The sequence below is a fragment of the Rhopilema esculentum genome, chromosome 20 (genome assembly GCF_057945365.1).
Source record: "Rhopilema esculentum isolate cy_ngs chromosome 20, ASM5794536v1, whole genome shotgun sequence".
NCBI classification, from domain to species: Eukaryota; Metazoa; Cnidaria; class Scyphozoa; order Rhizostomeae; family Rhizostomatidae; genus Rhopilema; species Rhopilema esculentum.
In genome coordinates, this window is record NC_142834.1 from 3443612 (window position 1) to 3455807 (window position 12196).

Consider the following 12196-nt stretch of genomic DNA (forward strand, 5'->3'; position numbering starts at 1 on the left):
TCGGTACGTTGTTGGTATTTTTCTTGAGACCTGAGGGTTCTTTCTACCCTTATCTACCCTATCTTGCCGTTTTTGGTCACCCATTCTGCTCTTTCAAAGTCGGTCCTGGTTGAAGGTTAAAACCAGAAGAGATTAGGACAAAGAAAATGCTTTTCGATTTAGTGTTACAACCAAATATTCTTTCTAAGAAAAAGAAAGTATGTACAAATTAGTCTAGATAAAATATCAAATGAAGTTGTTTGTTTAATAATGCCATCCTTCGCCTGGTTTTGGAGCATCTTTGTATTCGTCGATCGGGGTGCTGAAAGCCGTGTTTTTCTTGAACGGAGTGTCATTTGTTTGTATTTGTGACACACCCTAGAGAGGAATACAGTAATTTTGACAAAGAAATCACAACATGACAAATGAAGGAGAAATATTGCAACAAAGATGAAACATAGATCCACAAGAGAGAGGAGAAGCGAGGGAAAAGTCTGGGTAAAGTTGGGCGTTAATTTGGGCGCTAAGGTTGGTGGACCGAAAAACATAGAATTGGTTATGGTGCTGCTTAGAGAGGAATACAAACCAAATATGTGAATAGTATTAACAGCAGTTGCCAGATAGTCGCAGTAAACGTGCAACTCGGAGTAGCATCTTAGAACCGTCCTGTTCTATACAAAAGCAAAGACATGTAAACATGTTTTCTTAAGATCGAGAAAATATGTTACAAAAAAGCTAAGAAAAATTCAAGTCTTGCTGGTGTTAATGTTTTTGTTTACACTTACATGGATGCTGTTTAAATTGTGATTCCAAAATGTTAGCGGTTGGTCGGAGTTAACATCATGATGCTGCAATGAATAAAAAATTAAGAAGATTTACCTAAGAAATACAAATATCATGCCAGCGAAATACAAATTCAAGAAAAATTAAAGTAGTTTTTTGTTAACTATTAGGTCTAGGTAATGTCTTATTTTTTACTATAAAAGAACTTAATTTTTTTACTATAGAATAACTTCATAAAGAAAACTAGAAATTAATTATGGATGTAAGTAAATTGTACTAGGAATAAATAACAGATGATCAATTAACGACGTTTCGAGCATAGAGCGTTATCAAGTACGATAAAGGAAAATTGGTTTATCTAAAAATGCAGAAAAATTGAGATAGAAACGCAATTTGCGAAACGCAGCTTAGTGATGGATTTGAGCAGGAAAAATTTAAACGGACGGATCGATTTTAGTTGAAACCCAAGGGGAGAATGTTGGGGTTTGGTGGGGTTATATTTTGACGAGGTGCTTCGTTTTCTGTTATTCTATGATTTTGAAACTGCCAATAACGCAATTCCGTATCGGTAAATAAGCATCTTCTGACTCCAAAAGGGGGGTACTAGATCTTTATTTTGTCCCTTTACACGTCGTTGATTGATTTTGATCTTGGTCAATATTTATTGGTTCAGGGCATGATTTAGTTGCAATTTTTCTACTTGAATACAAATTATTCTTATTACAACTACAAATTATCGTAATTCACAATCAAAGAAACTAGTTTTAGCAATTAGTAGGCCTTCGGTAGTTTTGTATAGGAATTGTTTTATACCGACATAAGATAGAAGGCAGGGGGTAGCAACTTTTATTATTTAAAAATATAATAATTAAGATGTTCAAAGACAGCGAACTCTCAAATGCTTTTACCAAGGCTCCTCTGTTGGTATCACAAAATTACATACATCAATTTTGATTACTTGCAAACCATTTACGAATACCTTATGAATAGATTGATTGCCATTAAAGCTCTGATAATGCTGAAAAAATGTTGGGAAGCCAAAAACAGTTTGGAAATGTTGAATTTGCCCCATTTTTACTGAAATTTCAAAAGTTTCACCACTAATGATTCTTTTGAGTCAGACTTTGGATATAAATTTTTGGTGTGGCTACAATTGGCCTTTGTTTCAAAACTTGGATTTAAAGATTTATCAAGATTAAGATATGATATCAGAAAACCAAAACTATTATTTAGAAGAATGGTTGTTTATAAAAGCGATTTGTTGTCGGATTTATACATTCTAATAAACAATTTTGCATAAGAGTGGAAACCCTTCTGTCAAACACAGAACGCAAAGCTGCGATTTTACCGAAAACCACTAAGAACGATGTATTTAAACTTGGTGTGTACGAACAACTCTAATCCAAGCTAAAACAAAAACCTGCTCTGCCCTAGGTCATTGCTCATTTCCTATCAGGGTTTATATTTACATTCTTTTGAAAACCAGAGAATTTTTCTTGACGCTGTTAGAATGAGACACATCGAATTGGCGAGGGCAGGAGGCTTGGAAACTACTGATTAAAGGTTGAGGGCATTTCAGACTGAGAATAGGACATCTCTGAAAAATGGAACATCTTTGAAATTAATTTGGGGGCACTATTCTTAATAAAAGGGTTTCCTTAAAAGGGGATGTTGCATAAAAGGGTCTTAACTTCCCATCGAAATATATTCGTGGAGATCTTGAGCTCAAACACCAGTCACAGATATAAACCAAGGGAATGCGATGGGAATAAACCTCTCCTCGTGATGACTAAAACAAAGAATGATTTTGTGAGAAGAGCTCAAAAGGAACTACATTTTTGTCTTTTTCTTCTTATTCACTGACAATCAGTATAGTTAGGCTTGTTGAATGCAGTGATAAGAATACTTTTTTGCATTGAAAAATTTGTAAGTTACATTGAATGCAAAGCATTTCGATTTTACACCCTTTAAAAATCTTGTTGTGTCATGGCTACTGTTCACAAGTTTGCCCCTTTACAAGAACAAAGAGCAAGGCCATAGAGATTTGGCAGGATATTTGACCTGGTCTTGAAACAAAACCATGGTCAAAGGAACAGATGTTGCAGAACATACATGGCACTATCTGCTCAATTTCATTGCATCATCTTTAGTCATGCTTTTATTTCTATTTGGAACTTTTCCTACATCAAAGAAGGAGTTAAATTTCCAAAACTTCTTACAGTTGACTTACCATAGTAGGTGGCTGCTCTATTGGCTGAAAGTCTGTAGCAAGAGAAGCAATTTGTAATTATAATTCGTGAAAACAAGCATTGACTTTAAATTAGCAATTGTATAGCATGTTACTTTAATTTTATGTATAACTGTTTTCCAAGTTCAATACAGCAACTATTCTTTTGAGTGAAGATCTAAGAACTTAATACCAATCTATTTGGCAATTGATATCCCTTACAAAAATAAAATACAGAGATATAAGATACTAAAAGCAAAAGGAACAGTGGTTTGTTTCTTGCTTGCATACAGGCTAATTGTCAAGTGCTGCATTTCTAAATACTTAATCCATGCTATCAACCAAGTTTCATTTCAAAAATATCATTATGGGTAGCAACTCTTCAAATATCCAGCAGCCACATAGCTGCAGGGGGCACGGGGGGCTGTGCCCCCAAATGAAAATTTTGACAAGAACTTGCACCCTCTGGCTAAACTTTTTCCAAATGATATTTCCAAAAGCTGGTATAATTATAGTTCCGTGAGTTTGATTTAGTCCAAATATATATGTTTGTTATATATCTGCTCTCTTGTTTTAAAGCCTGTCCCCCCTCAGGTATGGTTCTTGCTTGAGTTTGCCCACCCTAGCTGACATCTACAGCTACGTGGTTGATACCCAGGGTCTTGTTGGTGATTTCTTTTGGGGAGAGGGTTTAAATGCTTAAGGTTATAGGCAAAATAACTCAAATAGTAGATTTAAGCATTTTTTAGGAATCATTGGGTGACTGAAGCATCCATCCCCTCCCCATGACCCTCTAATTCCTACAGCAGTGTGTAAACCCACATTTAGTGTATCTCCAAGGAGTAAGAACCAGAAATTGTTTGTAATTTTACAAAATTCTGACAAGCTATCAGTGTTAAATTTTTAGCTTGCAAATAAACCTTGCTGAAAAAGCAAAACATGGCATGTGTAAATGTGTATTTAAAGCATTGGAATAAGCATACCCTTGCTGAAGTCTTTCTTTGTTGTTGATGTATAATCCACTTTTGGAGGAGGAGGGTTGAATTCTTGCTTCACTTCATTGCTAGAGGTCATAACAAATTTTCAGTCCAAGTGACAATTTCAAAGATAAAATGTATTGAAAATATCAAAGGTATATAATGATATATTGAATTTAAATTGAACACATTTGGTATAAAGCAATTTTATAATTGAATTTGGCGCTAATAAGAAAGTTCATCCAATTAGGGCATGTAGGGAAATAAATGCTTCAAAAGGTCTACTTTGAATTTTAAAAGTTTTATCTTATTGTGACTACTACATTTCGAAATGTCTTATACTCGTAAGTGTACAGCAATAATCTACTTTATCAACCACTGACAGTAAAGAAACCTATTATGTTTAGGATTGCATTTGAATTAATAGTCAATGCAATGGATTAGGTTATCATGATCACAATCAATAACCATCCAGCCTGGTACACTTCCCCCTTTCTGGTGACTACATCCCACAACCTGTCTGGTGCCTGGTAGATGCAGTACACTAGAGAAGCAATCAACAGGATTTTCATATTGTCTGTCCACAAGCATTATGATCTGCCCCTGCTGTCTTTCATCAACAAAGCTTATCATCATCTTCTTCTCCAGAGGGGTTGTATCCCAACAGATGGCATGCTGGTACTACCTCAGTTGGGACCTCAAGCAGGGTAGGTACAATTGCTACATAACAAATATCCACTATTCTTGCAAGTGTAATTTCTCACCTTATTTGTTGATACAAATGTCTTTCAAGCATCTCAAGTCTTTTGCCTTTCTGACGAACATTATTTTTCTGTGGTTCTCTGTATGAATCTTTACAAGTTGATAAAGTTGACACGGTTGAATCAAACTCTTTTGTCAGTATTCCCTGGAATTAATGTTTAAGTACAATAACAAGTGGAAATGAAAACTTTTATTTGCGAAGTTTGCATTATTCATAAAGCTTTTACTTTTTAAAACAGTATGAATAGAATCATTTCTTTTAGAAATTGTTTCACTACGATTTTGCAGCAGAGGTGGACCCTTGGTCAAATACTGAGGGGCAAGCCTATTGTTTTGAGAAGATGGTGTCACATCTTCTCTTTGTTACAAAACAAAAGGTCCTTGTCCTTTAAAATTTGAGGGGCATCTGCCACTATTTTGCAGCTATTTGGATAAACCTTCCAGTTTAGGAATTATATAGCGTTACAAATTTTAAGTTTGTATCAAGCAAACAAAAGAATATAATTTTTTTGCATTTGAAAAATCAAATTATGGCAGACAACAGCTTATTTGGAGCAGGGAGATGGCCAAAGTTGATACCAAAAACAGTGACTGTTGTGGTAATTCAGGGTTGGGGTTGGCGGTGGTGCAAAGAGACATCTCAGCATTGCAATGGTTACCAATGTAGGGAAATTTCACCTCAATTGGCATAGCTTTTAAAAGAGTTCATTATTCTAGAAATTACCCTAATTTAGTTACCACTTTTCATTATTATCTTTAAGTAATTTTTTGTTGTACTTCCTGTGCTATTAGTTCTAGCTATTTATGAATAAACCCAAGGTACCAATTTTGTATTTTTATGTAATGATGTAATAAACTTTGAATGATCTGAATTTAATCAAATGCATGTTCTCCCCGACCTCTCTTCACATAGCTAAGAGACATCAGCAGCACTCAAAGGTAAGAGCAGATACCAATGGGGGTGTCAGGTATTAGGCTCTGGGGAAGGGGCGACAAAACAAAAATTTTCAGACCATGCCCTTTTACCACCAGAAAACGCCTTTTACCAACAAGGAACACCAATTTTAATTGAAGGGAATGCCCATGAATAACTTTTAGTTATGTAAAGGCAGTTTGAAAATCATAGCATCCCCCCAGTCCCCCTAGCGGCACCAATACTGGCAGACACTTATAAAACAAAAAGCTTTTAATAAAAGTTGAGTTTATTTTCTCATATGCTTTGATGCTCTGTTGTTTCTGATATTGCCTTAAACAATATTTCCAGAAAAATTGAAGAATTAACTGCCCTGGCCAGCAACTGTTTAAATTAAGCAACTTTCTAATAACCTGGTTGGATTAATTAACTGGTTAAATTGCATTATACTTAACTTACCCGGTGACCTTCTACGTGTAATGCTTTGATATTTTTGGGTTCTTTGTCAATACCCGCACATTGACGCTGAAATGCAGAATATAATTGATGGATTTACAACATTTTCATTACTAATATAGATAACTTTAAAATTGATAAATTGATAAATTTGACGAAAACTCTGTCGATTGGGGTGTGTTTTCAGATGATTGTCAAATGGTGACAAACAATTCGATTAGAACGCAACAAATCAGGAAAACTGTGAAAAGGAGCGACTGATTTTCCAGAATAATACAAAATAAAGAAAGTTTTGAGCGATTAATTTTAATCGTAACACATAGGTTGTGGACAGTCATAAAATATGTGCAAATTCTGTTTAGGTAATGGAGCTATTGATTAAAATGTGTAGGATGGCCTACTTCTTCAACCCAGTTTTCTAGAAGAGTCTTGCCAAACTTCACTTCGTAATTAGGCCCATCATTTTCAATGACACTTCCATTTCGAGAGCTGCTTGAAAATTCCATAGTTAAGTCTCTACAAATTCGGCTTCAGTACTTAAAATTTACTTTCATCAAGCAGAATATAAAAATATATTTCTTGTTCTGTGGTCATAGAGACAAGAAGAAGAGGCTGACGAGAACGAGATTCGAGAAAACAGGGGAGCAAAGTAGTACCTGTGTGTACCAAGATGGCGGGTGTAATAAGATGTAGCTCAAGACCACTTCAAACTCTGCTTTCATACTCTCGACTTTTGTCCACAAGTAGTGTGAATAGAGTACTTATTGAAAGAAAAGACACAAAGGATGTAAAGAGTTTTGAAGCTCAAGAGGTACGACACAAGAATTTTTCATAATTATAATTTGAACATAGGATAATATTAAACGAAAACCTCTGGCTTGATGGCTATTAGATATATAAGTGTTTTTAAATGTAAGCCCAATAAATATTCTGCGACTGTGTTTGTTGTCTTCTTCATGCAAAAGATGTTTACATCCAAGCATTTGTAATTTATTTAAGTATGATATGATGCACAGGGGATAGGTTTTACAGTTGCCAAAATCCAATATACATTCTGGGATTTTTCGATGGTACAAATTCTAAGCAAAGTTTATCTGAATAAAGATGGCTTGCCAATAGAGTTGGTACAAAAGCTTTCATATTTATCTACTCATCAATCCAGGCATAACTGCAGATAAGACACTCACCATAACTGTAAAGTATTTATCTGCACGGGGAAAGCCAGAACAATGACTGAAGTTTTGCAGATAATTCCTGTGAATTCTTGCACAGAATTTTTAGCATAGGCTTTTGATAAGTTGGAAGATGAAATTGTGGAATAATCTCAAAGAACATGACCGAATAAACAAATATTGTGTGCAGAATCTATGGCAGATTCTTAATAAGGCACGAGCAGAATGAAGGATTAAAATTATTACACAGGGAACACATTCCTTGCGAAGACCAAACTTTACAGTCTGGTATAAACCAGTATAGATTTAATGGCAGCTGCACTCCCAAGAAATGTTTGTACAATTGTGAGTGCACTCTTAAACACCTGAATGATGAGCATGGTTTGGGCGTGGCCCTGGGCGTGACTTAAATTTACAAGTCTTTTTTAAGATCACAGTGTGAATTTTTAAGGTTTTTCACAAAAGAAATGTCATTCTAAATCAAGTGATCTTGTTGAGATCAGGGCTGCCAAGAAGTTTCTGAGCCCTAGGTCAAAATAGGAAAATGTGGCCCTGGGAGCAAAATAAGCAAACAAAATTGTGACTACAAATTTATTTATAATTCTTGCAGTCATTTCCTTGCAATACTTATAAACGCTTTACCATTTTTAGGCCCTTATGGGACTCCCTGGGCCTAAGGTCTTGGGCTATGTGCTCCTTGTTCCCTCGTGGTGACCCAGTTAGAGATCATCTATTTGGATTTTCATGTTTTTGTCCTTTTTAAAAATTCTTTCTAAAATTATTCCTTTGCTTGCTAAACCTATAGGAATTTGATTGAATGCCACTGATGGTATTTGTAGGTACAGCTTAGATTCAACTCTCCATCATTGAATACCTGTGAGGGGAACTTGATCTAAACTTGATCGATGCCAAAAGAAAAAACATGGACAAACTCAAGAAACACTGAAAAATTTTGTGCACACTCCTTTGTGGACCTGCACACTTATCACAAATGCACCTGACACTCCCGGCTAATAGCTTGTGCACTCTGCTTATAATAACTAGAGATCTAGTCAAAAACTGCCATGAAATCCAAACAGGTTTATAAAGGATTGTCCTCTCTGCAGATCTGAATCAAGAAGGATCCCAAAGACAGGGCTGACCAAAATAAAATATATTATGTGCTTATGATCTGTGAAACCTCCTTGTGGAGGCATGTTGCCTTACTAGCAATATTATAGGGAAAACAATAAATTTGCAATTAAAACCAATGCATATTTGAGATCCACTTTGCACTTTTTGGCAACTAACTGTACACTGGACATAATTTTTCTTGCTTGCCAGTGTAGCACAAGTTTGTTCTTATTCTCATGTCAAATTGAAATTAAAATTTGTCTTTAAAGAAACTTGAATTAGGTATTGAGGCAGAAAGTTGAATTAGCCTAGTGCTTAACAGAATAAAATGCTTAAAGTAATTTGAAAGTTATATTTGTTCTTTTAAATTCTGATGATACTCAAAGCTTTTATTTGCATTTTATATAATGAATTCTCACAAATATATCATTTCAGAAAGACATATACCCAGTTACCGGTGTACCAGAAGAGCTTGTGAAAAGTAGAAAAGTGATTATAACAGTCCCTGCCAGAACAGCAATGCAGTCTGGGACTTTCAATACTCGGAAGTGGACAATGGAGTTTGATACGCAAGAGAGATGGGAAAATCCCTTGATGGGATGGGGATCAACGTAAGACAAAAAGTTTATTATTTCTATATCTTAGTCAAACATTTTTGGGAAGGGTGTAATTTTTGGGAAGGTTTGACAGTGAATCAGTAGGATAGTTTTAGAGAACGTTATAAGATGACCATTTTCTAAAGCAATAATGTGAAAGTATCAAGAAACTTGGAGTAGCAACCAAGAAATGTGCTGTTCTGTACACCAAAAACATGCACATTCCTGCCTATATGGCATCAAGCGCTTTATGATAGATGGAAGAACATTAATTTTCACAGTTACTAATTAATGTTAATTTATTCTCAATCATTTTGTGTTTCTAAGCAATATGACAAAAAATTTAACTGTGAAGATAGGGTACTTGTAAAATGTTGCAATTCAAAGATTTAAATACATTGCTCAAACATGTTAAGATGAGGTTTTGTTAAGATAAACTAAGAAGATACTAGCTTTGTGATTTTGTGTCGGCACATTTAACTGCTGTAATAAAAGAACAGGCTAAAATTTCAGCTGCAATGTGTCCAATGGCGATTTTACTAGGCAGTCTCGTGCTTTGTTCCAACAGAATTCAATCTATAGCATTTTTTTAACAAGTCTACAAGTCAATCAATCATTGTTTTAATCAATTACAATGTTGCAAATGATGCTGAAAATTCTTCATATAAAAAGAGATTTTATGTTACGATATAGTAACATAACATCTCATCTCATTTAATGATGTAACAAAATTCTTCAAATTATTCACTTTATTTTCAAAAACTTTTGAAGTACTTTAACTGTAGTATAAATCTAAACTGCCCCTAGTTAAAGAGAAAAGTTATTATTCGTACATCTTGCTTTTCTGCTTAACATGCTATAAACTAATGAAGTATCAGTAAAACCTTGCAGTCCGTAGCTAGGAGCCTTGTTTCAGTTGCACTCCTAAGGGCCAATAAATTGATTGAATGCTGAATGAAAATTTGCACAATTAAGTGTTATATTGCTGATCATAGGTCCTCTTTTTTCTAGAGCTGACCCACTGTCGAATATGGAACTGCAATTTGATACCAGGGAATCTGCCATTGCCTATGCTGAAACTCAAGGTAAGACACTGCACAAGTTAAGTAAGATAGAGTGTTCTTTATTGTATACGTAATGAAATCAGAACTCTTTAAAAAGTCACATCTAAATGGTTTTAAGAGATTTGTCAATTTAGAATGGAAACATAGTAATATATAAGAAAGGTTACAGAATAGATTCTTGTAAAAAACTTAGGTTCTTTTTAGTTGTGAGTTTTCTTTAATTGTGGATCAGTGAGTAATTTTTTGAAATTTTGTTCCTCCTAAGGTTGGAAATATGAAGTAGATGAGCCAAAGACGACATCAATCAAACCAAAAAGCTATGGTGCCAATTTTTCATGGAACAAGCGCACCCGAAGCTCTACAAAATAGAATGCTTAAAGACTATGTGAAATAATTGACTCATTTGTTTGATGTTTGTTTGGTAATAAAATTTCATTGTATATCGATTCGTAAGCTGTGTGTACATGATAAATTGTCTTGAAAGTGATTGGAGGAATATCCATGTTCTTTTTTCTGTCTTATTGGATCAAACACCTGGTAACAACTTGAGAAAATGTTCTCCTGCGTAAATTTCTTGTTGAAGAACTTCAATCAGGTATGGAGAATGAAATTTGAAACCAATAATGTTGGCACCAATGTTGTGTGGGCCTTCGTTGTCCATTTCGGACCAAGTCATAGAAAAGAGGCTTGATAAAGTTGTCCGTTCACGTGAATTTACTTTCTCTACCATTTCTTGCGTTTCTGTGCTGTTTTTACAAAACAGGATGAGTTGCTGCAGGTTTTCAACTGCTTTGTTTAGTTAAATATGGGCTGCGCATGTCAGTAATTCATCTTTAAATTCATACCTAATCTCATCTCTCTCCATCAGAAAATTCTCGTAATATATCTCAAAATATATTGGCACTAGACTTACCTGTATTCACTCTTCCTCGCCAAGGCTCACTGGCTTTTCCGTAATTCTAAAATCGCTTTTAGTAAGGAATCTGTTCCTGCGAAACGCCCTACTTACTGACTTTGGTCAAAAGCAATAACTTATGCATTTATCAATGCACAAAAAGTATATTTACCACCTTCTTCTTACTGACAGCATCTTGTTGAAAAATGTTTCTATCAAATGGTAGATGTAGATTCATTGATATGTGACTCTTAACTGCTATAGTCAATGTTTTACCATTCTACATCTTATCGTCAGTAGCACAACGAGGGGAGACAAGAGGGTGAGGATGCCCTACCCCAATTGCAAAAAGTCTATTTGGAAAAGAGCGTTTCTGGCGTTCCAAAAGATGTGGACCCCCATTTTTCCCCTGCCCACCTCTCTTTGCCCCCAATCTACCACCCTGGCTACGCTACTCTCTATTATAACTGTAACCAGGCCCGGTTTCAGGATTTTTTTGGGGGGGGGGGTGGGGGAGCGTATACTACGTTGATGCAATCAGAATATTTCGGCATTGTTAATATTTTAATTTCAGCTGTTACAAAGCAACTTCAGCTGTGAAACTATTAGTTTTATGAAAGTTCTAAAATAAGCTTTTGTAGTCACGTAGTTTATTCAACTTTCAGAAACACTGAGTCGAACTCTTCTGTTCTTCAACTGGACCCACTTCTTAATAACAGATAAGTTCTATGAAAAGTATTTCTTGCACGAAATTAGCGTGAGAGATTGTAGACGAACTGGAGCATTGTGCTTCATACTTTCAGAGACGGGGCCCACAAAAATTGAGCGTGGGGGCCTAAGACCAAAGTTTAGTGACATAAGAAGACCCATGGGCTGGGTCCTACGCGAAAGAAATTTTTGAAATTAAGCCTTCTAGGATGGCTAGAAATGCATCTCCCAGACTGAAATTGTCTCTGCTTTTGTCAATTTTCTTGGGATTAATCTTCTTCTGTGATGTTCCTGAAAATCCTCTTCTGGAAAATCCGCTTTGGGAAAAATGTAGACTATGGTCTTAATCATTTTAGTCTCAATTTGTTTATGCTTTCATACGATAAGACTCCTGCTAACTTATGAAACAACCCTTTATATACCCTAAGCAAACCTTAAAATAATAGTTACGTAATACAAAAACATATTCACAAACGCTGATGCAATCACAGCGCAACGATGCAATTGTCACGCGACACTGTCCATAAGGAAACCCTGGGTCGTTACAATAT

General features: G+C 35.4%; 2 protein-coding genes across 2 annotated transcripts; one reads left to right on the forward strand and one right to left on the reverse strand.

Moving 5' to 3' along the window:
• Positions 1-157: 157 nt before the first annotated feature.
• LOC135687692 (sperm-associated antigen 8) lies at positions 158-6709 on the reverse strand. The gene is made up of 7 exons (XM_089114364.1): positions 6499-6709; positions 6101-6166; positions 4731-4873; positions 3973-4052; positions 2993-3024; positions 765-827; positions 158-357 (listed from the first exon to the last, which is right to left on the reverse strand). The coding sequence occupies exons 1-7, from the start codon at positions 6601-6603 to the stop codon at positions 244-246; spliced, it is 603 nt and encodes a 200-aa protein (XP_088970490.1). The 5' UTR covers positions 6604-6709; the 3' UTR covers positions 158-243.
• A 22-nt stretch (positions 6710-6731) lies between these two features.
• On the forward strand, positions 6732-10529 carry LOC135687235 (NADH dehydrogenase [ubiquinone] iron-sulfur protein 4, mitochondrial). Its single transcript, XM_065203745.2, has 4 exons — positions 6732-6908; positions 8818-8993; positions 9990-10063; positions 10308-10529. The coding sequence occupies exons 1-4, from the start codon at positions 6768-6770 to the stop codon at positions 10409-10411; spliced, it is 495 nt and encodes a 164-aa protein (XP_065059817.1). The 5' UTR covers positions 6732-6767; the 3' UTR covers positions 10412-10529.
• The last annotated feature ends 1667 nt before the right edge of the window (positions 10530-12196 follow it).